The following is a 25,895-nucleotide window of genomic DNA, read 5'->3' on the forward strand; positions in this document are numbered from 1 at the left end:
CACTATCAATAACGCCACCTACTATCCACAGTAACTATCCTCAACCCAACTGCCAATCAACAATCGTCATCATGAATAACCATGGTTTACTATCATCACAACCAACCATCATTACATTCTCTAATCACTATCGATATTACCATCATTAGTAAATATTATATAACAACAATTATCATCATCATTCACCATCACCCATAAACAACTATCAATATCATTCCATTTATAGTTATCAATTACGACCAATAACAACAACTATACCATAAGATACCATCTATTACCACCACCATCAGCTAATACCGGTTCAAATCGACACACACCATCATCATTGTTAGTGATCTCAATTTTTTATATAAGAATTTCAAAATATTTTATTGAGATGATACAAGATCAATTTAGTATTTTGTTTGATTTATATCTAATATTTTAAAACAAAGATAAATTTTATACATTTCAATATTAAAAAAACAAAGAATATTAACTATTTTATATTCAAATCTTAATATTAAAAAATATATTCAAATTCAGGCCTCTAAATCATAATTATCAAACGTATTTCAGATTTGTAGGTTTTAATTTTAGCGGAAACGAACAAGCATAAATCTAGCATTTGGGAAAATACCAATTAGGAAGGAATTTAAGGGAGGGGGGCAAAGTAAAAGCCTCAAAGTTTTCCTTACTTGGCAAACGACCGCTGGCGCTGTGTTAGAAACTCATTTTTGAAGCAATCGATCTCTCTCATTCCAAATTTGATCTCTTGTCCAGTTAGGGAAGACATGGAGGGCATTTTGCCGACGACGGCGTTCTCTGTTTCTTCCTCTTCGTCAAAATCAGATAGGCGATCAAAATCAAAATCTACTCAAACGTCATCTAAACCTTCACTAGTACTGGCGTTAATTTCCTGCTTCGCTTGGTTATATGTTGCCGGAAGGTACATTTTTTTTAATGTGCAGTCACATTCTCCAATGCTTTGATTTATCGCTACTTCTTATACAATTTGATGATCTGTTGGGATTGTTGTTTTTAGGTTATGGCAAGATGCAGAGAACAGAGTGTTATTAGTTGCTCTTTTCAAGAAGAATTCACAGCAGGTTTCTTGTTTTGTATTCAGACGAATCTACATCACCTGATTCCCATAGATTTTACTTGATTTTTCCAAATTTTAAGCATGTCAAAGCATTTATGTGGTTATAAAAGCTTGTAACTAAGGGACAAAAGGAAGGTTTTGATTTTACTTTTTTTTTTTTTGAATTTTGAACTAGGTCACTTTTTTGTAACCGACTTTAAGGATTATAGGGTCAGATAAACTGGAAGTAATAGAGTAATAGTTTTATACAAATCAGGACACATGGAGTATTTTCTAATTTCTTAGAATGGATTTTCTTTGGGGAAGGGTAGTCTTCGAGTACTGTGAAGTGCTATTTTGATGTCTTGATGATAGGGAAGACCCAATTGTTACTGTATTTGGATATGCTCTGGAGGTTACACTATATATTGATGGGATTTATAAGGGAAAATGAAATGATCCTAATGGTAGCAGCCCATTTGATCTATATAATATAGGATTATGGCAATGATTTGTTTTTTATCATCATTTTTTAGATGGGCTATCAGATTAACTCCGGTAAAGGGTTGTGTTCTCTAGATTAGTTTTCCTTGCATGTTCATGAAATACTAATGGTCTAATCAGTGGCTTGAAGATTGGATCTTTGAAACATATAATAGTGCCATGAATAGGTTTATACCAGTGTTGTGAAAGGCGAATGGTTTGAGGCGAGGCGATCTTCAAAAGGCAACACCATGGCGACAATGGCAACAAAGGGGAGAGGGGAGAAAGGTGTCACCTTAGTAGTTTCTTGAAACAAGACGACCAATTTAGGATTTAAAAAGTTAGAAGGTATTTTAGGTTTTCTTTTTTCCAAATTTGCATAGTTGCACTTTTAGATTGTGACTCCAACCAATTGACTCAACTAGATTTCTCCGGCGACCAACCAGACTTTTTTGGTGACTTGAAGTGGACAAAACCTCTGCCTCGAGGAAAAGTGTATAACCCAAGGCTACGAACCAAAGGAGAGAGGCTAGGTCTCAATCAATAGAAAGAAAACGAAATAGATCCACTTCATTTTATCACAATGAATTCTATTTGTTCGATACGCTGTTGTCAATGTAAATATTGAATTTTGAACACATCGATTCAAAAGTAATTTCATAATTGAGATTTTTGTCTATCCTCCTATTTTGCAAAAATGGGAAGTTGGGAACTTAACCAATAGGTATTTCTTTTTTTCTATTTCAGATTTCTTCTTCCTTTGGTTCTTTTTCCTTCTTCTTCTTCTACTTCTTCAGACTTCAGAGTTACTTCTACCTCTATTTTTTCTCACTATTTTGACTCTTATTATGTTTTTTTCTCATTCAAGTTCTAGACTTTTAGTATGTACTATCTATTTTCTGATTTTGAATTGAAATATTTTGAGATTTTGATCATTTAGATATGTCATTAAATATTTTAATTTTTTGGTATTAATTAGCGCTGCACTTCAAAAAGGCGAGCATCTCGCCTTGTGGCGGGGTAGATCCTTGTCGTCTTTTGTCGCCTTTCGCCGCCTAAAACACTGGTTTGCAAATTAGTAGTTGCTGCTTTTAAATTGCTAATGCTGATGTTGTTTGCATTTTCTAATGGTGTTGGCTTCAACACTTGTGTGCTTTAAAGCGCCTGATATTACTTATTTAGCTAGTTCTTTTTCCTGGTTATCACTTCTAAATATTGCTTTTTGTTATTCATATGACAGAGACCAAAGATGCTGACAGTGGAAGACAAGCTAATGGTTTTAGGATGCAAGTAAGCTTTTCAAATTCCTCTGTTCTTTGTCTCAATATAAGTGCATATAGACATATACAAGCATGTGCAGACCATTGCTTGATCTGACTTTGGCGTCCTGTATGTTTTCCAGGGATCTTGAGAGGAGAATAGTTGAAGTTGAAATGGAATTAACAGTGGCTAAGAGTCAAGGGTACCTCCAGAATCAGTTGAAACAGAGTAGTTCTTCTTCAGGCAAACAATTTCTGGCTGTTATAGGAATTTATACGGGATTTGGAGGTCGATTGAGGAGAAATGTGATCAGAGGGTCTTGGTTTCCAAATGGTCAGTCTCTATATTCACTTTGCTTTGGGCAAACATATGTTGAAATACAATGATATGTCATCATTAATGGATGACTTTTCTTATGGTATACACTTTGCACATATATAAATACAATCAACAATATAAACTTGATGTACAATATATAAGGATAATTTATATACAACAGGATTAGAAAAATAGCTTTTGTGAGCACTATGGGCAATTGGAGAATGTAGAGCTCATTGAGCAGAAAAATTTGGTTGATAACTTGGGTAGGGGATCTTTGATTTAATTTTATTGTCATCTAGCTCCTGATTTTCTTTGTTTCAACCGACTTTAATTTTAAGAAGACAATTAAATGACAATTCATACAGTATGAAATCTATGATTATAAGGTAAAACGTCGGAGAACATTTTTTCGCGTTTAGCCTTTTTAACATATAAATATAGATTATGTAAGAGGATAATATTGTTTCACACAAAAGTATGATTTTAATAGATTTGATAACTTATAGGGTAAAAGTAATATAAAACATTATACATATGCCATAAGATTATGGAAAAATCATCTTCAAACTGCTCCCAATCCTGAATGACATTTTTTGAATACGAATGTTTTTTATCTTAGCTTCAAAGTGTGATTTTTTGCACCAAATTATAAATTTTTATTTAATAGGTTCACCCAATATTACAATACTTCATTCTACCGCTTTTTTGTATAGTTTAGTAAACAATATAATGTGAGAGAAAGCACGTCAAACTTTTGATAGTACGTAAAACTGCAAAAGTAGCTCAAACAGTCTAAGTTAAATAGTTTAAGTTACTCCTTCCGTTCCAAATAAACAAAACTGTATGTTGTCCAAAATAAATGCACTTTTCAATTCCCAAGTGGTTTTAAAATGTCTGGTATTGCTGGTGGATCTGATACATCTTTATTTTCTTTTACCTGACAGTTGATGCTTTGTCAAAACTTGAAGCAAGAGGAGTGCTCGTGCGATTTGTAGTTGGTCGGAGGTTTGTCCTACATACTGAAAACTGGAATTATGCATTTCTGCTTATGTGACCTTGTAGTGGCTTTGTTCATCTCTGGATTACTTGAACTTGGCAGTCCCAACCGAGGTGATAGCTTGGACCGCAATATTAATGAGGAAAATCGAGCAACAAAAGATTTCTTGATTCTAGTAAGTTTGTTAGTATTCATTTTTGTCTAACCTATCTGTTTCTTTTTGTGGTATAATTTTACTTGGCTCCACCCAAATAGTTGATGCATAGACATGTTGTTTGCAGAAAGGTTATTAAATAATTTAAGTCATGTGCGTAAATGATCATTAGAGCTTAGTCTGCACACATTCTCCTAATTATTTTTACTGTCATGTGAACTTGTTCCATATGCAGCTTACTTTTGCTTAACTATGTTTTTCAAATTATTAAAAGGGAAGTCATGAGGAAGCTCATGAGGAATTGCCCAAGAAGGCTAAATATTTCTTTAGCTCAGCAATACAAACTTGGGATGCAGAGTTTTATGTGAAAGTTGATGACAACATTGATGTTGACCTTGGTAAAATCCTTGCTTATCTTTCCTCTAGAATTACGTTTAATTGCCCCTATATTTGAGCTTTTCTAATATTCGTTTTAACTTTATTCTATCAGATGGGTTGATTGAGCTCCTCCAAAAGCGTCGTGGTCAAAATAGTTCTTACATTGGATGCATGAAATCTGGAGAAGTAGTTTCGGAAGAGTAAGATTGTCTTTCAGATTTTGCTCTGCTTAGTATCACGTATGCAATACATTAAGCATTAAAGTTTCACCTTTTCCAGGGGAAAGTCATGGTACGAGCCAGAATGGTGGAAATTCGGAGATGAGAAGTCGTAAGTATTACTGAGTCCTAGGAAGCTGATGCATCCTTGTTGCTGTATATGGTACTCTGGCTTTTATATTAGCTTATGCTTATAGGGTCCAAATGACTTTAAGTCTGTTTATGGGGAATAAACCAGGTTTATATCCTCTCACATCTCAAATTATGCACTGTAGTTTTAGTTGTTAGATGTTTTGATTGGAATGATTTTCATTTGGTTGAATTAATTTTTCAAGTGTCATGGATGTATCATGTATCTATCTAGCCAATGTACAAGGTTTTCCGGATATTGTTTTAGTAAACTTAATCTTTAGAAACTTGGAGCTGCTCATAAAAAAACTAATTTATCATACCTGACATCTAGTTACATTATTTTGTTAAATTAGTCCTCAACTGAAAACATTAACATTTACTAATTTTGGCAGCATGCTTAATTGTTTTTAAGTTACTATTTGCATTTTCCTTAGTTGTCCTGCAGTTGCTGTGCTTTTGGGTGTTCTTTGTGTGCATGCTAATTAGAATGATTATATTCCTCTTTCCAAAAACTCTCAACTGGTGGTTTGGGCCAATTTCCCATTTTCCACATTGCCGTAGCTTGCCGAATTTCTTGGTTCCTGTCACTCCTCCTCTCTACTCTAAATTGACATGAATTTCTTTTCAGGTACTTCCGACATGCTGCTGGTTCAGTTGTGGTGCTTTCTAAAAATTTGGCTCAGTATATTAACATAAACAGGTTAGCTATAGTTTCTTGAAAAAAAGGTTGGCCATACTTGTACAGCCTGCTTTGATTTTGCCTGAATGCTTATGTGTTTCAGTGGCAGCTACCAATTAATTTGCTGAATTTGTTATTAGGGTAGGAGACAAAATAGGGAATATAAAGAAGTGTAGTCATTTGATATATGCAGATGATACTATCATCCTATCTGAGCCAGAAGGTGAACAACTGAATTACATCAGATTGATTCTGATCTTATTTGAAGCAGTTTCAGGTCTAAGCGTCAATTGGAAAAAGCAGTCTGATCCTAGTCGAGGAGGTGCCTCAGATTCAAGGATTGGAAAGCATTCTGGGATGTAAAGTAGAGAAATTGCCAACTACCTACCTGGAAATGCCACTAGGGAGAAAACATAAAGCTTTGGAGATGTGGGATGGAATTCTAGAAAATGCAGTGAGAAAGTTAGCAAGATGGAAGATATCAATATCTATCCTTGGTGGGTAGAGTGATCTTGATAACTCTCTTTTAGATTCACTACCTGCTTATGTTACTATTTCCGGTTCCTCCAAAAGTTGTCAAAAAACTAGACAAACTTAGAAGAACCTTCCTCTGGAAAGGAGAGAGAGGTATAGGGCAAGGGCTACTGTCTATGAAATGGAATACTGTGATGCTGAGCAATGAAAGAGGGGCACTGGGTATAAGAAATTTGGGAATCCTAAACATCCTTTTTATGAAGTGGTTGTGGAGGTATACTAGTGAGGAAAGAACACTATGGAAGGAGGTGATAGCGGCAAAGTATGGGTAATTAAACCCATGCAGTACAGAGGTAGTTTCAGAACTCTGGATAGGGAGTATGGGGGACAATCAGAGCTTTATGGAAGTCTGTGGAAGAAAATGTGTTCCACAAAATTGGAAATGGCAACAAGATTAAGTTCCGGAGAGATGGATGGATTGATCAAATTCCTCTTAGTGAGTTATTGCCAGATCTTTATTCAATCTGCAACAATACTGAAGCCAGAGTATATGAATGCTGGGCAACTCAAGGCTGGGACCTGTCTTTCAGGAGACTATTGAATGATTGGGAAGTGTTTAGTGTAGCTTCTCTACACTGATAAACTGGGGGGAACCAAACTGGTCACAAATGCACCAGATAGAGTTATATGGAAGCACACAAGGATGGTAACGTCACAGTAGAAGTGCTACAAGAAAGGTATTTAAGTTGGGGTTGGAGGCTACCATCATCACTGGAAGAGTATTTGGAGAGGACTGAACCCCACCAAAGTGAAATGCTTCACTTAGTCATCAAAAGAGCCTGCTCAACTCAAGAAGGCCTACAGAAGAAGGGAATGCAACTAGTCCTTAGATGTTGCCTATGCAATTTGACTTGGGGAAACAAAATATTTATTCCTACACTGCAAATTCTTTACACAGATCTGGAAGCTTGTCCTCAATATCACAGGCTCCAGCTGGACTATGCCTGAATACACTCCTGTCCGTTTTAGTTGATGGATCAGAGGGTGGGTGGGTAACAAGATTCGGAAGAAGTGGTGGAAGCTAATACCCTCATGCATATGGTGGTCGGCGTAAAAGGAAAGAAATGGGAGATGTTTTGAAGATAGAACTGATTCCATTCACAAAATAAAGTGGAATTGTTTAGCATCCATACTTTTTTGGTGTAATGTAGATCAATCTATAGAATTAATAGGGAGCTTATAATTTTGGTTAGGGCTGTAAATTTTTTAAGGTGGCCAGCTTGTCCTTGATGTTAAAGAATACAACTTTACCAATGTTCCAAAAAAGATGAAGCCTTCTATTGGGATCGAAGCTTAGGCTTTACCTAAAACACCTTTAGAAGGGCCTAAATAGCTTTTCATGTCTCTATAATTAAGAAATAAGGTTAAGCTACAGCGAGGGACAGAAAATAGGTATTAGTCCACTAGCACAAGAGAAGTAAAATGTGCCCTTAAATTTATCATTATTGCATTACTGTAGATACTTATCAAAACAAAATTAGCAATTCTATATATTTATAACAGTGAACACTGAAGAAGATTTTAAGAACTCAAATCGTACAAGACACAGTAAGACTTTGATATTTGATAGGTGCCTAGTAATAGTGGAAGGGCTTGGCCGGGAATTCTAAATTACCTAAGAGCATCTGATATCATTCCCCATTACGGAATTCTTGGCTGAGTTGTTCCTTTGATGTGTTAGGTTGACAAAAACTGACTGATTCTAGTGTCTTGTATCTGTTTATAAGTGTTCAATTTTTTTCTGTTATGCAGTGCTTCATTGAAGAGCTATGCACATGAGGATATATCTATTGGATCATGGATGATGGGTCTTCAGACAACTTACATAGATGACAGCCGCCTATGCTGTAGCACCACAACCAGCCAAGGTAAACAGTTAGTCTTATTTGTGCTGATATGAATCAGATTTAAGTATTTTGGCCCGTATTCTTGTTAATGTTTTTGTTGACTGAGTGTGCATGAAACGATAGATAAAATTGAGGGAAATGTAGCAACAATGACAAAAGTAGAAAGTGAGGAGCCTCAACAATGAGTAGTTCTATGAGAAAAAAGATTGAGACGAAAATTATTTATTTCCCCATCTCTTTTGTATAGTCTTTCTTTTTCTAGATTGAGTTATTTATATTATGTAATGTTGGCCATTGTTAAAATGTCACAACTCTGTTTTCCAGACAAGGTGTGCTCATTGGCTTGATCTTATTCCATTCCATTCGTTTCTATTGGAGCATCCCATGATTCAAAATGGACACATGCTGTTTCTGTGTCAGGTAGTAGTATTGCTGATCTAATTCAGCTATTATATAAATATGGAGTGGGCAAAATCCTTTATAGGATGTGTACACTACTATTGGAGTAGAGAGTGTAAATTTTGGGAGGACTTGAGTTTTTTAAAGATGGAAATAGTTGTTGATGAAGTGATTAAATTAGTGGAACATGATTTTGTCCTTGCCGTGATTATATACAATTTGAAGATCTACCTGTTAAGCAGGAGGATCGAAAGTGCCATTATCTGAAGTTGAATGAATGTAAGATAAATTAAGCGTATTTTGAATCCTAGCAACACTTTTAAATCCCACTAGCTAGTAAGATCTGTTTTATATATATATATATATATATATTTTTTTTTTTTTAAAAAAAACATAAAAAATTTTAATAATCAATTTAACTATTTCTATTTCAAAGAGCTATCTGAATTTATTCGGAACTCTAATGACGACGCAAAGCACCAAGTGGGAACCAAAATCTCTTCCGTCCCCCTATCCCTAATCTTTCTTCTTCTCCACCCACCACACCCTATCTTCTTAGCCCAATCTCTTATTTTGATGCAAATCAACACTTCATCCCTAATCCTTTCGTTTCGCGCCCCGTCCCTTCATTTTTTTAGTTATTTAGATTCTAAAATATTGAGACTTGTTTACGTTAGTTGGGTTCAAAGAGAACGTGTGGTTATAAGTTAACGTATAGGGTGATGGTGGATATAATTTTTTTTAAAACTTCATTGAAATGGGTATATTGTAGATTTATTAATCAAAATTGTGATCGAGATCATTGGATTTGTTTTGAATGAACTTGTACTTGAAATTTCAAATCAAATGGGTCATAATTTGACATTATTTGGTGCTCAGTAAGAGTGACATATTTGATTTTTTTTAACATTTAATTTCTTATGTCATTAAAAAATGACATAAAATTACATGTGTAATTGATTGGATTGCGCACACTTCGATAATCAGATAAGAAAAAAGTTCAAAATATTATTTTAATGCGTTTAAGAATTCAATTGACAAAGTAATTAGAGAATTCAATTGAAAAACGAAAAAAGAAGTAGGTAAGCAATAGGGTCAGCCATGGATCAATGCATGATACTAAATTCAACGGCTGATAGAATAGTGACTTGCATTAATATGTATACTGATTTCGAGTGGAGATCTTCTTTTCTATAACATTTCTTTTACTTTCAATTTCAATTTATATGTTATTATTTTTAATTTCATGTGCATTAAAAATTACTATTTTACTTTTATTTAGTTTTTTTTTTAAACCAACTTTTCAAAAATAAATATGAATTAATTTTACCAATAAACATGAATTATCCACTTAATTTTTTATATTGATTAAATATATATTTTTAAAGCTAATAACTTACAAAAGTAAAATAGAAATAAAAAAAATATTATAATTTATGTACTAATTTTATAAAATGATAAAATATTATAGACTAACTATTTATGATAAAAATAATATATAAAAAGGAACAGAGAGAGTATCTAATAGAGACCTCACATGTGCTTTATGATTATGGAATTATTCATAAAGCAACTAAGGTGATTGGAGATTTGACGTTCAAAATTGAGTTACTTATATCTTTTTCAATGATATCCGCAAGTGGCCAAGAAGACAATATCCCAAATGTATATAATAAATAATAAATTTGAAATTCTCAAGATTTTTCGATCAAGCTCGTCACACAAAATTTATCCAATTATACATTTTAGTATGATTTGTGAATTATTATATTAAAGTATAAGTTAAAGGATAGTGACAGTAAGTTCCCTTGAAAAAAATAATAATGACATTACTATTATATCAACAGCCTCCTATATAACATGATTTATAATCCATCTTGCATCTTCTTTCCAGATCACAAAATTGCTGGCTAAAGTTCCCTTGTAAAAATATAATAATGACATTACTATTGTATCAACAGCCTCCTATTTAACATGATTTGATCCATCTTGCATCTTCTTTCCAGATCACAAAATTGCTGGCTAACCAACATAATTTGTATGACTCATCAATAAATTGATCTTTGGCTGAGCTGAGGTAACACATTTTGGTTGAAGCCGTTAGTTTCTTAAAGGAATCTAACAAAAGTTGGTAATTTGAGAGTATTAGGTAGTAAGAGAGTCGAAATCTTTTAGAAGTTTAAGAATAATGATGTGTGGGTATCAAAATAAAACAAAATAATATTGTACTATTAGGAATTCAAACTTGAAAGTCTTTCATTCAAAATATATATCTATTACCACTGCGCCAAGTCGCCAAAGGTATAACTTTTGTTAAGAGTATCTTCAATTTTAAATATTAGATACAACATAATTTTTCGACAAAGTATGTCAAAGAAATATTTAACGAGAAAGAATTGCTCCGATAATATGCACCATTCACTTCCCTTACTTCCAGCCCAAAGATTGGGAGTTTGAGTGTGCCTTCCAACCCGAAGTTTGCAACCTCGAGTGGGGGAGCTCCTTCGGAGAGTGAAAAGAAAAAGAAGGAATATTTTTTTTGTTCATTTCATATGTGTGCAAGTTTGTATTTTAAGTTCAATTAAGGTATAAATGAGGGATGTTTTTGGGCATAATCACATTTAGATCATAAATTCACAGAATGTGAAATAGAGATTAGCAAATTAATCAACAAAAAATACTACAAATAACTAATCAATCACATCATAGATAAATGAGTTATACAAATTGCCAACAGTCCCAAACATCAAACGATTACCAGATACACACTCTGCGTTATTCAGTATGATACAAACAAAGAGCAATTTCAAGGGTAAAATTTATTCATAATTAATCTTGTCTTTGCATAAACACAGATCGATGAGCAAATAGGAAACCATTTATTTATTTCTTCATAATTCCCAGATGGAAAAGTAATTAAGAAATGACATTTCCAACAATTGAATACTTAGCTTCGAATTTGGTCTCCCAATCATTGAGAACAGCCATTTCTTTCTCAGATAATCCATCAAGAGATGGAGAAACATCTTCTTCATTCTTGCTCATCTTTGCAAGTGCTCTGCTTGCATCTTTTCCGGCGAACATACAGTAAGGCCCGCCGGGACCATAGAACGAATTACCGGCGCTTACATCGAAGATTCGACCTTTGATTGCAACATAAATTGGCTTTGATGGATCTGATCCGTCATATGCCTTCAGCTCATCCGCGGTTAGCTCCATCTTCACTTTACTTAGGCTGGGTGGGTGGGTGGGCATCAACTAATGTGATACTTATCCTTTTCTGCTTACAAACAAAGCTAAGTTTTTTTTTGCACTAAATAAAAAAGTAGTCTTTTCTCCCCTTTTATTTTTTTTGACAGAAACAATAGATATTTTATTTTTTTTAAAAAAATAAAAATTTATATTATTACTTTACTTTTTACTTTTTATTCCTATATTTGGTGTAAAATTTAATGTTTTGAGCTTCAACCAACATCAATTTTCACACCAATTTTGGTGTGTGAATATTGTTACATTAAATTTGGCATAACACTTTTCATCATACCAAATAACTTTTAAATATTATTATATTATTTCATTATACCAACTTTTAATTAAACATTATATAAATTGTTTGTTTTAATTAAATCTCTTGTATATTTAATTATTTTTTATGCAATACTTTTATAATATTAATTTAGATATAAAATTTAGCTTCATTATAAATTAATTTTTTACTTTTTTAAAAAATTAAATTTATGTTAATTCTACTATAAATTATATAAACTACAATTAACTTTCACAAAACTAGAGAAGAAGCGTTACATGTATATATTAACTTAATAATGATTTCACTTTATTTTTATTATGTATAATGTATAATATTTGCTAGCAATTTATATCATTTAAAAGATTATGATACAAAATAATTTTAAATTAAACGATTATAAACAAAAATAATATGAATTATATATGATGATTATTTTAGAAAGAATTTTTTTTATGAAATAAGAAATAATAATAAAATAATGAAGAGAGAAAAAAAAATTCTTTATTGGTGTAAAATTTAGTGTAGTGAGTTGGAGTTGATTACACTAAATTTGGTGTTTGGGTTGGAGATGCCCTTATAACATAGTTCCTTTATCTAACGATAATTGTGCAATAATACTTGTTCAATTTACAAAAATCTAAAGGTAACTTATATTTTGTGTCCATTTTACCCTTGCAATTAAATACTATTTATCATCTAAACATTCTCAAAACATTAAACTTAATAAAGTTAAAAGATAATATAGTAATATTATCTCTATTATATTATTTCATAAGAAATTGTGTCAAGTCAATAACAAATAACTATTGTTAGATAGAGAGAGTTCCTATCATTCTCTCTCCACTATACTAAAGCAAATGAGAAGACTTAAATTTATCTCCTTAGATACTTGTATAGCTACTATATTTTGCTAATGATTTCTTTTGATTTATGGAGGCTGCAAAATTGTTGCAACATTATCGAATGAAGTTAAGGTATAGGAAAGAAACTTGCAGGTTCCCACTAGAAGTTTGGCAGAGATGAAATTCACACATATCGCTACCTTTCAGAACATCGGATCAAAAGAGAAACATACAACTGATATTTCGTATATAACTATTAAGATTTGAAATGTTTCGAAGGAACAAAAGAAAACTGCACAAAGTTATTTTCTTGCATGTTCTAGAAGTTGAAGAGCTAGAAGGTGACAAATATTTTTAAGGTTTCCAATATCAAGGTGTGCAAACCAACAAACAATTTTGATTGCTTTATCATTTCTCTTCTCCTTAAATATTGTTTTGAAGTGATTTTGAGTTAGCAAAAAGGGACAAACAATGCAACACATTAAATAATAGTTCTAGAGTGACAAGTTATAAAATTGCCTTTTGTGGTATATCAAAGCTACAACAACTAGGATTGCAAATGTGACTATACACAAGAGTCTTTCAATCAACAGTGGACATTCATTTAATTTATGAGTATAAAATGCAGAAAAGAGAAATGTAATTCATTGTGGAGATTGGCTTGTTTGCTCTCAATGTGTAATTTCTATACTTCTTTTACTACATGAACAAATTGTACAAACAAAGATGATATACCAACCTTTTGAAAATAGAGCTAAGAATTGATTGAGCCATGACAGTTTATGTGGATATGGAAGAACCTACTTTGATAAATTAGCAAGGTAGCTTTGATATCTGAATTTCAAAAACTTATGAAGACATTCACATAGGAAGGATTAATGTATATGAATTCTGATGGCAAAAATTATATAGTTTTAGCTTTTTGTCTTGAAGGTCTTGATCAATGACTATACAAAATATCTACTGCCTGATATAATTTGTTGGGTCCGTGTTGACACGGGCTAGGAAATGTTTGGATGCCTCAGTGTGAAGGTGTCAATAGCTCACTATGAATGGTTTTAGGAAAGGTAAAGTTAGGTCGAAGGGTTATTTGGGAGAAGTCATTAGAAATGACATGATGCAATTTCAGCTTTTCTGCCTTGAAGGTATTGATTAATAACTATACAAAACATCTAATGTATGAAAATATAATTTGTTGGGCCCATGTTGACACGGGGCATACCCATCTAGTTAATATAATTGATGGTAATCATAAGAGGAAATGTTAGGATGCCTTAGTGTGGAGGTGTCAAAATCTCACTATGAATGGTTTTATGAGAGGTAAAGTTTGGTCGAAGGATTATTTGGGAGAGGTCATTAGACATGACATGACACAGTTTCAACTTTTTTGTCTTGAAGGTCTCGATCAATGACTATACAAAATATCTAATGTCCGAAAATATAATTTGTTGGGCCTGTGTTGACACGGGTCATACCTAACTTGTTTAATATAATTGATGGTAATTATAAGAAGAAATGTTTGGATGCTTCAGTGTGGAGGTGTCAAAAGCTCACTATGAATGGTTTCAGGAGAGGTAAAGTTAGGTCGGATTATTTGGGAGAGGTCATTAGACATGACATGATGCAGTTTCAGCTTTTCTGTCTTAAAGGTCTCGATCAATGACTATACAAAACATCTACCCTGTGTAAATATGATTTGTTGGGCTCATGTTGAAACAGGTCATACCCATCTAGTTTAATATAATTGATGGTAATTATTGTTGGAAAAGACAAGGCACTAACAAAGAATGCCTGACAGGATAACAGCGGAAGAATACCCAAGTCTATACTTTCCCTTCTCGATTTGAACCAAGAGAATACAAACAACCACAAGCAATATGATAGTAAGGCAGCAAGTAATTCAACCAAACAAATATAACAAGGCAATAATAAACCAATCACACAAGACACCAAGATTTACGTGGAAAACCCTTCGATGTGAAGAGTAAAAAACCACGGGACCGAAAGCTCCACTATAATCACCAAGAGTTACAATATTGTTCTCCAAAATTGGTCACAAAACAAGTGTCAAACAACGAGCAACAACAAAATAAGATTGCACCAAATCTAGAGAATTAAAGGAGCAAAATCACCAATTTCGCAGCTACTATTCACGACAGCAAAACTGAAGCTACAGGCCACTAAATCCAACTCTGTCAGTTCCTAATCAAAGATTAAGATGAAGATAATATTCTGTCCAAAAATCAGCTCAATCGGACAAGAAACGAAGCGGGAATCGCAATTTGAAATTGGCTGTTAGGGCTGAATTTTAACTGCGAAAAACTGCTCTCTCTCTTTTTGGTTGCTTAAAAACTCTCTGTGTATTTGAAAATAAGACCTAAATAGGCTTATATTTGCCTCATAAGAATGAGCCTATGGGCAAAAATGGATTGGTCCAAATTGGGCTTTTATTTATCCACATAGGAAGGGAAAAAAAAAGACCCATAGCCCAACAATTATAAGAGGAAATATTTGGATGCGTAAATGAGGAAGTGTCAAAATCTCACTATAAATGATTTTAGGAGAGGTAAAGTTAGGTCAAAGAATTATTTGGCAGAGGTCATTAAACATGACATGATGCATTTTAGCTTACCGAGGATATGACATCAGATAGAAGGTTGAAGAGAATACAATTTAAGATTGTGGGGATAGTAAATAACAATGTATTATTGTCACCGCACAAACTTCATAGTAGATATGACATGACGAATAGGATCCTGAGAGACCCTGAAAAATCCAATTGACATAAGCCTATCACTAAGACATGAATATACATAATGCCATGAATCATAAGGATGAATAAAAGTCTCAAAAGTGCAAATCTGGACATACAAAAATTATACTAGGGCCCGTTTGAATGAGCTTAATAAAAGCAGCTTTAAAAAAGTATTTTTGAAAGTGTTGAAACTTATTTTTAAAATAAGCAGTTATGCGTTTGGATAAAAGTGCTGAAGTCAAAAAAAAAGTTGTTGATGTGTTTGGCAAATAAGTGCTGATGTACAGCTTTTTAAATCAAAATGTCTGAAATACCCTTAAAAGCTGTTAACATAATAAAAGTTAATTAATTTATATTTTACAGCCATAAATAATTATATTTTGCTATCATTCACACATTTCTTTCTCATCACAAATTATTTATAAGAGGAATATAAACTTATTATAGATTTTAAAGATATATAATTTAAATAGATCAAAGAAGATTTAAGATTTTATTTTAGTTTCATCCATATGTAATAATAATAGTCTATCATTCACATATTTCTTTATTATCACAAATTATTTATAAGAGGAATATAAATTTTTATTTAAGTTATATGTGCAATTTATTTTACATTTTAATAATATATAATTTGAATAGATCACTTGAAAGATTTAAGGTTTATTTTATTTTCATTCATTAGTAATAGTAATTGTCTATCATCCACACGTGAAAAGGGAAAAATAGAAGAAAGAGATGTTAGGGTTATGTGGGTAATTTGGAGATTGTATAAAAATATTAAGGGTAAAAAGGTAAAAATGTGGTTAACTTAAAACAACTTATAAGCTGGGAAAAAAAAGTACCCCTACCCCAGCTTTTAACTTTTGGCTTAAAATAAGTTTTTTTTAACTTAAAATAAGTTATTTTGAGGATTGCCAAACAGCTAAATAAGTCAAAAATCAGCTTTTAAGTCAGTTTGACCAGCTTTTAAGCTGAGCCAAACAGGCTCTAAGCCTGACAAAAGCCTCTACTAATCATAGATGTGACTAGGACAAATTCCTAGCTCACAAAATAATTTGAAAACTGTAATGAACATGAAAGACTAATAATGGCCATTTCCTCAAACGATGAGGACTCACCAATCTGCTAGCTATGCTAAATAATCTGATCTAACTATGACCAAAATGGAGGAATCTCAGACCCTATATTATGAAACAATACATGCACAATATGTATATATATTTAAATATTTTGAATATAATGAATATGACGAACATGCATAAGCATAAACAGAATAAGCTTAAAACATGATAACGCATGATCAAGTGAAAACATAAAAATCAGATAAGCTAAATATATAAATTGTGGAGTGGTCAATGCAATATGAGAATCATGACATATGTATAAAAACATAAACTAGGTCAGAAAACCATATCAGTTTCCAAAAAATGGGAAAATACTCTCTATTTTATAACCATTTGCAGCAAGGAACACGTCTATTAGGATAATGGTATGTCTTTCTAGAACGTTGTGTCTTTTGGAAAAATAATGTCTTTTCGGGAGGAACATGTCCCTTCATAAAGACGTTCCCGTTACACACAAATTTCAAATAAAATTTCATTATGTGAGAAATTAGTTCTGTTAATAACTAACATTATGAATTAATTTATAAAAGAAATGAAATCAATTAATGAGATTGATTAAATAAATTTTGTCAAAATATTATCAATCAATCACATCATTCGTCAATTCCAAATCCAAATCCATAGTCAAAATTGAAGCCGTGAGCGACGATGATAACACGAAAGGTCACCTTCTTTTTAACCCTTTAAGAACTAAATGAAGTGTTTCCTAATATAAGGGCAACAATTTTCCTTTCTTTTACCAATACGGGAGAAATGACATTTCATTTTCCCTCCAAAATTGGTCCCCCCACATTTTCCATTTTCTTCTTATTTCCCATTCACTCCTTGCTAAACTCAACAATACCCCACATGAATGGGGAATGACTATTGTAAAACATCTGTGTGAGAAAACTTGCATGTCCCGTAAGTAAGGGTTAATCTCATCTGGATAAGTATTTTTTCTTTTAATCTTTTTGTACTGAACATATATCAGATATACTCGGTCAATCGGTTGATTTGATATATTTGAACGGTTAAGCTTCGATGTATACCTAGAGAACATAAGTCATACAATCAACCCTGAAACTATTTTTGGTTCTCATTGTTTTGTTCGTTTCATCCATCACACGTCTTTGTTAATAAGTGCTAAGAGAATTGACCTTACCAGATTCTCCTTGAAGCGGCTTACACTTCACACTTACATAGATAGTTTCTAACTGTGTTATCTGTAGATAAACTAGTTGATATACCTTGTATCAAACTTAGAAAGCATTAAAAAGTCCTTATGCCTTTATCCTGTTTTTGAATATTGTCTAATCATGAGAATGAACCATACAATAAATTTTGACAATGTTGAACTGTCATCTATCACTTTGTTTGTTCTCATTGAACCTAGATCTTGAGATCTATAATAATCTAGGTAGAGTTACCACTAAGATGACTTATTCTCGGCCATAGTCCCATTCCTGTCGATGATCTCTCAATTCCCTCTCTGGTTAGGACTTTTTAAGTGGATCAGACACATTATTCTTTGACTTTACATAGTCAATTATGATAAATTTCACTAGAGAGTAGTTGTCCAACAAAGTTATGTCTTTGTCGTATGTGATGAGACTTTCCATTATACATAATGTTTCCAACCCTTCCTATTGCAGCTTAACTATCACAGTGTATGCATATGGGGCCATTGGTTTGGGCCAAAATGAAAAATCTTCTAAGAAATTTTGGAGCCATTCAACTACTTCACCTACCTTGTCTAAGGCGATGAATTCAAACTTTATTGTAGAGCGAGATATACACGTTTATTTGGATGATTTTCAAGAAATTGCTCCTCTATAATAGTGAAAACATATCCACTCGTGGATTTTATTTTAGTCGACCCAATAATTCAATTTGCATCACTATATATCCTTCAAGAACAATTGGATATTTGTTGTAATGCAAATCATAATTTTGAGTATCATCTAAGTACCCAAAAAGTCTTTTTCCATCCAATGATTTTGAATGGATTACATATGTCTTGACTCAGTTTACTTATAACGCATACTATGTCTGGTCGTGTATAGTTCATGACATACATCAATCTTCCCAATACTCTGATATACTCCAATTGAGATTGACTTTTACCTTTATTCTTAGCAAGATTAAGGTTCACATCAATTGGGGTCTTTCATCTTTTGAAATTCATATACTTGAACTTTTCAATGTAATGATTTTGACATAATGCTAGATCGGTAAGAGTTTTATGAATCTTAATTCCCAATATCAAATCGGCAAATCCTAGATCTTTCATATTAAACTTACTAGCGAGCATACACTTAATAACTTTTATATTAGCAATATCTTGGCTCGTTATCAACATGTCATCCACATATAAGAATACAATGATCTTTTGATTTGGAGTGTCTTTAATGTAGACACATTTATTACATTCATTGATCTTAAATCCATTTGACAACATGGCTTGATCAAACTCTGCATGCCATTGTTTTTGTGCTTATTTTAGTCCATAAAGCAACTTAATAAGTTTGCAAACTTTTTTTCTTTATCGGGAACCATGAAGCCCTTAGGTTATTCCATGTAAATCTCTTTTTCTAGCTCTCCATTTAAGAAGGTGGTTTCACATCCATTTGATGGATTTCAAGACCGTATAATGCATCTATGGAAATTAACATCCTAATTGATGTAATCCTTGTCACTGGCGAGTATGTGTAAAAATAATCAAGACCTTCTTTCTGTCTAAAGCCATTGACAACAAGTCTCACTTTATATTTTTGAATAGCTTCATCATCTTTCATTTTCATTTTGAAAATCTGTTTCGAACCCAAGGGTTTGTTTCCTAGAGGAAGATCAACCAACTCCCAAGTATGATTGATTAAGATTGATTCAATCTCATTATTGGCAAACTCTTTCCAAGAGGTTGAGTCACTAGATAATATAGATTTCTTGAATGTTTGAGGCTCACTTTCAAGAAGCAATGTTACAAAGTTATATCCAAATGAAGTAGTTATCCTTTGACGTTTACTGTGTGTAGGACTCTCTTTTGGTTCTTCTCGAGGTCATTTTGACCCCTCACTAGATTACTCAAGTCTAGTTTTATACGGATATATATGTTTAAGGAATTCAACATTATGTGATTCCAATTATCACATTTTCATGAATATTTGGATGTTCAAACTTATGAACCAAAAATCGACATGCCTTACTATTTGTGGCATATCTAATGAATATACAATCAAAAGTTTTAGGTCTTATTTTCATCCTCTTTGTTATAGGAACCTGTGCTTTGGATTAAACACCCCCAAACTTTGAAGTATTTCAAGTTGGACTTTCTACCTTTACATTTCTCATGTGAGATAACATATGTCTTGATGTAAGACACTCTATTGGGTATTCAATTTTCTACAAAGATAGCTTCCCCCACGAGTTTTGTGGTAAACATGAACCTATAAGTAAGACATTCATCATTTTCTTTAGCGTTTGATTTTTTCTTTCCGCAATTCCATTAGATTGAGGAGTGTAAGAAGCAGTGGTTTGATGAATGATTCCATTTTCCAAACATATTTCTGTGAATCTATATTCATATTCTCCACCTTTATAACTTCTAATCATTTTAATCTTTTTATCCAACCGACTTTCAACTTCAGTTTTATATTGCCTAAATTCATCTATTTCTTCATTCTTACTATTTAGCAAGTATAATTAACATTATCTAGTGCAATCATCAATAAATGTTATGAAATACTTTTTTCAACCGCGTGATAGTGTTGACTACAAGTCCTCAATGTCAGTGTGAATCAGTTCTAAGGGTGTGAATTCCTTTCAACAAATTTTATAGGGATGCTTAGCATAACCTGACATTTTGATATTTAAGTTAATTCGTTTTCGCAAGGTTTTGTTATTGACATGTCCCAAATGTTCATGCCATAAACATTTAGACTCAAGTAAATAAGAAAAAACCGAATCTTTATTTATATTAACTGCAATTACATTGAGTTTGAAGAGTCTCTCTGAATCTTTAATCTTTATTCCTACATACATTTCATTCTTACTCACTACAACTTTATCATAAAAAAAATACACATTTGAATTTGTTCTTAGTCAGAGTTGGTGTATAAACTAGGTTCTTTCTCAATTGTGGAACATATGAGACCCTTTTTAAAGTCACTACCTTGCCTAATGTCATCTTTAAGAGGACCTTGCCAGTTCCATATACTTTTTCAACAATGAAGTTTGCCATAAATAACTTCTCGTCTATAGGTGTTGTAGTATATGATGCAAATAATTCTTTGTTGGCACAAACATGACATGATGCACCAAAATCTATCACCATTCTCTTGGATTTCCAACCAAATTGCATTCTAAAAGCATCGCATAAAGATTGTCCATCTTTTCTTTGGATTCAACCAAATTTTCTTGATCCTTCTTCTTGTCATATTTAGGACCCCAACATTCAGTAGCCCTATGACCACGTTTGCTGTAATTGAAGTAGTTTTCATTGAATTTCTTTTAGGAGGATTGCTCTTTGGACTAGATATTTTCTTTATTTTCTTTGATTTCGAGGGATCTTCTTCAACAATAGTTATTTCATAAATTGCTGAATTACCACGTGACCTCTTTTTCTGCAGCCTTGTTATCCTCTTTGATTCTCAACCTTACTATGAGATCTTTAAAAGTCATCTCCTTGCATTTATGTTTCAAGTAGTTTTTGAAGTCCTTCTACAACAGAGGTAATTTTTCAATAATGACCGTCACTTGAGAAAAACATTCACAATCAATCTTACATTAAAGATTATGTGAGTATTACGAATAAACTTAATATTTTCAACATAAACATTAAATAAATTTATATCTTCAACAAAGAGATCATGTATTATGGATTATTACTTGCAGTTCTTGAACTTGGGTGATGACGGTCTTACTGTCTATCATCTTATAGTACAAAAACTTTGCCACAATAAACTTCTTCATTTCGTCATTCTCTATCTTGTACTTCTTTTCTAAAGTATCCCACATTTCTTTTGAGATCTTTACACTACTGTACACATAGTAAAGATCATCCCACTTAGAGTATATTTTATACACAAAAAATTGAGTGTGTTCATGCTTCTGTCACCAAGAATCGTTCTTCGGTCAGAGTTCCATCCGATAGAACAGGAACGTTCTCATTGATGAACCTCTCTAGACTCAACGTAGTTAGTTAGAAGAACATCTTCAACTTCCATCTCTTGAAATCTACTCCAGAGAACTTTGCAGGTTTCCCAACTGGTGCAAGGGCAACAATTGAACAATTGTGTGAAACCGATGTTGTTGCAACACTCATTGTTCCAACATATACTTGATTTGAATTTTTAATTTTTCTATCACAAATGACAAACAATTTCATTTGTGAAATACTACCGGTAAAGAATAAATCCTTACACAACCTTTTTCTGATTTAACAATAAATTTTTTATGTTGTTTTAATTGTTTATCAAATGAATCTTAAAAATCCAAATAGAGTAGTAAGACCATAAAGGTTTTAATCTCCAGAAACCTCAAGTACATAAACTATTTAAATTTCTTGAGCTTGTTATCTCATGTATTCAGGTTAGCAAAGGAAAGAAACAAAAAAATAGATGAAACAGACGGAAAATAAAATCCGAGTCCACATAATCCACTATGTTCCTTAAGAAATTTAATCCCATCAGGTACCCGAGGTTTCGGATTAATTCCTCCCAAGATTAAATGGATCAACCTATTAGAAAAGTAGTGATACCTCAAACTTCAATAATTTTAGCGAATGAAAGAATAGTAACGATAGCACACCCATACTCGATCAATCGACATTTTTATTTAGTAAGAAAAATGTATGCAGGGAGAAAAAAATTCAGTGTCTAAAAAATGGAAAAAAAAACTTTCTATTTATAGTCATTTGCAGCAAGGAACGTGTCTGTTCGGACAATGGTGTGTCTTTTGTAAAAATAATGTCTTTTCAAAAGTAACATATCCCTTCAGAAAGACGTTATCGTTACATGCTAATTCCAAATGAATTTTGTTATGTACGAGATTAATTCTGTTAGTTAACTAACATTCTAAATTAAATATTATCAATCAATCACATTATTTGCCAAATTCAAAGACAAAGACAAAGCCAAAGTCGAGCGAGCCACGATGAAAACGCTAGGGGAACCTTATTCTTAACCCTTTAAAAACTAAATAAAGTGTTTCCTAATATAAAGAGAACAATTTTCCTTTCATCTACCAATATGGGAGAACTGACTTTTCATTTTCAAAGACGTTTCATTTGAAATGGCTTTTCATTTTCCCTTCAAAATTGGTTCCCCACATTTTCTATTTTTTCTTCTTATTTCTCATTCACACCTGTCTAAACCTAACAATGAGGACCTTATATTTTAGCTTAGATGTATGCACTATATAAATTATCCATAGTACCTTTAGATGGTTTGGGAGTTAAAGAATATATTCATATGAAGGGATTCCACTTGAGATTTTAGATTGAAAAGTTTGGAAATTAAGAAATAAGGAAGTTGCTTTCGTGAAAATTCTTTAGAGAAATCAATTAGTTGAGGGTGCTACTTGGGATTCCATAGCCAATGTGATGTCCTGATATCCTCATCTCTTTCCCTCTGCTCTTATTTTATCTTGAGGTATTTGTTCCTCGTGGTTCATTATTTCAGATTCATGCGTTTTAGACTTTTTCATGTTTCCATATGCATGCATGTTTATGAAAATGTGTTCTTCGAAAATAAGTTGATTTCTAACTTATTTTCTTATGTTTGGTTGGTCAGTGGAAAAACAATTTTCGAAGAATACTATCTCGTGTTATCGATTGGTGAATAAGAATTAAATTTTAGAGATTATCTTAGTTCTTTTTTGAAAAATAGTTTCTTACTTGAAAATCAACCTCAATAATAGATTTAGTACCTGACCAGAACACTCAATTCGAAACCAAACCCTTACTCCCATATCAGACCCGAAATTTGAATTGGAACCTAACCTTGCCATGGCTTGAACGAGGACCTAATCCACAAATCCAACCCATGACCTATAGAGACCTGATATTCGAACTAGAACATGATCTTGGCATCTGAACCTGAACCTAATCTTGAGCTGAGACTCCACTCGATCCAAGACCTACCTCCCTTATACAACATTCGACTTAATATCCAACTTCTGAATCACAATCCAACCCCCATATTCAACTGGAGTTTCGACACCTAACTCTGACCCAGGACTTGTGGAATACCCCAAAAAATTCTAAGTTAAGACCCAAACTATACTTCATTTACATGTAAGGTCATATCAGGTGATCCTTAAATTCCCTATACGTGTAAATGTCATTTCTTTAGTGTGAAAATGCATTTGGATATGAATTAAGGTCACTGGAATCCCCTATCACAAACTTGAGTTGATTCCACACCAATTAAGTTTTGATGTAAGATTATACTTGAGTCAATTTCAAATGATCATATCTCTTAAAATATAAAGAGTTGTGTGGCTCATAACCTATCAAATTGAAGATATTTAAATCTTCTTTCTTACTTTACCAATTGTACGGAAATGTAATTTCTGAGTATAACATTGGGAACATTTTAATATATCACTTATTATGTGGATTTAAGAGATGAGTCGGTATTTTGTAAAGTTTTCAATGATTGGACTCCTTTATTTCTTTACATTCAACTTGAGTATATTTTATTTATTGTAGTCCTTTCATTTAATTATTTCACTTCACCTATATTACATACTCGTATATTTAATATACTGATGATATTCAATCTGCATCTTTTTATGATGCAAATACAGGTGTTCAGGATCATCAAAAAGCTCTTCTTTGAGACTACTCTACACTTCAACCACTCAAGACCTATGATCCATCCAATTGGGGCGAGGAGTTTGTATCTTATATTGTTTCTAGCTTAGAAAATAAAGTAATTTCCTTCTTACTGCTAAAAGTTGATTTGAAATTCAAGTGTAAAGAGGAATGAGGCCGGAAAAAGTTCACTACTTTTGGAGTAATTTGAATTCTCCATCTATTATAAAAGAATGATATTGAGTAATAATGAAACTTTGGAACATATGTTTTCTTTCTACTATTTTTATTCTAGAAATTGGAAGGACTTTACAGCTTGCTGCCTTGCTTTAGTTTCTAGGACATGTATTCTACTCCTAGATTTTCTCTTAGTTGCTTCTAGTTAGTTGTCTTGACCTAGTCCTGTTTCTACATGCACGTTCTCTCCATGATTCATAGATAGAAAACTAGGAATATTTTATTTAAATGCATTTGGAGAGGAAAATATATTTACTTCCTTGATTTTATGTCCATATGCTGCTTAGGATTTTAAACTATACTTGAGTAATGTAAAACATATAGGCATAATGCTCTTTTTTTAATATCCCTATAGGTTTAGTGAATTCTTATTGAATATGTAATCTAATGAAACATAAGAGATGCATACTTCCTTCTTTGAACATTTTAATTGGTAAAATCCTCAACCGGACAAGAATATTGTTGGTGGGTTTCCTTGTGGAGATTCTTTGCTTGTTTTTTAGATTAGTGGACACATTTTCATATGGATAAGTGGCTATTAATATTATCTGACAAAGAAATCATATTAATCAAACTTGGGCCTTATGAGTGTCTGTTGTTTGATTTTTTCCTCCCTTACTTTTAGTGTATATATATTTCATCTTCCAATGAATTCTTTTTTGAAAAACCTGAGCTGTGTAAGTTAAGGGTGTTGGAGCTAAATGCTAGTGATGGCCGTGGTATCAATGTAGTTTACACAAAAATTAAGAACTTTGTTGTTGTTGTAGGTTCTAATTAGCAAAGGCATACTTTTTTCTTGTCAATCTCAGTTTTTAATGCTTTTAAAGCTTCTTTTTTACTCAGTTGTTTAAACAACATATCTTCCTTACTCATTTAAGTGGTTATCCTTGCCCATCTTTTAAGATTATAATCCCTGATAAGGCAGATTCAATGACACGAGATGCTCATTTCCGTTACTTGTTTTTCTAATAAGCTACATAAATTTGACCTAACACTTGGATTTGCAGAATTCCTTGCGACGCACTATGGATATAGAAATCTCACAACTAGGATTAAAGAAATGAAGGTTTGTATTAATGATTAAAATTTTTCAGTACATACTCCTTTTATACGGAGATAATTATAGAGTCCTAAGTAAACTATAA

General features: G+C 32.6%; 2 protein-coding genes across 3 annotated transcripts; one reads left to right on the top strand and one right to left on the bottom strand.

Moving 5' to 3' along the window:
• Positions 1-539: 539 nt before the first annotated feature.
• Positions 540-24,780, top strand: LOC101264448 (hydroxyproline O-galactosyltransferase HPGT3). 2 transcript variants are annotated; one of them, XM_010326528.4, is made up of 12 exons: positions 540-928; positions 1,025-1,088; positions 2,787-2,836; positions 2,949-3,139; positions 4,072-4,132; positions 4,227-4,299; positions 4,553-4,676; positions 4,769-4,856; positions 4,936-4,986; positions 5,635-5,706; positions 7,972-8,087; positions 24,507-24,780. In XM_010326528.4, exons 1-12 carry the CDS (start codon positions 774-776, stop codon positions 24,536-24,538), a joined length of 1,077 nt encoding a protein of 358 aa, XP_010324830.1. In that variant the 5' UTR covers positions 540-773; the 3' UTR covers positions 24,539-24,780. The 2 variants fall into 2 exon arrangements, with proteins under 2 accessions (XP_010324830.1, XP_004244894.1); XM_004244846.5 differs by lacking the exon at positions 24,507-24,780 and adding an exon at positions 8,391-8,763.
• On the bottom strand, positions 11,270-13,355 carry LOC101265565 (probable steroid-binding protein 3). Its single transcript, XM_069288133.1, has one exon. The coding sequence runs from the start codon at positions 11,718-11,720 to the stop codon at positions 11,382-11,384; it is 339 nt and encodes a 112-aa protein (XP_069144234.1). The 5' UTR covers positions 11,721-13,355; the 3' UTR covers positions 11,270-11,381.
• Positions 24,781-25,895: the final 1,115 nt, after the last annotated feature.

This window comes from Solanum lycopersicum, chromosome 8 (genome assembly GCF_036512215.1).
Source record: "Solanum lycopersicum chromosome 8, SLM_r2.1".
NCBI lineage: Eukaryota > Viridiplantae > Streptophyta > Magnoliopsida > Solanales > Solanaceae > Solanum > Solanum lycopersicum.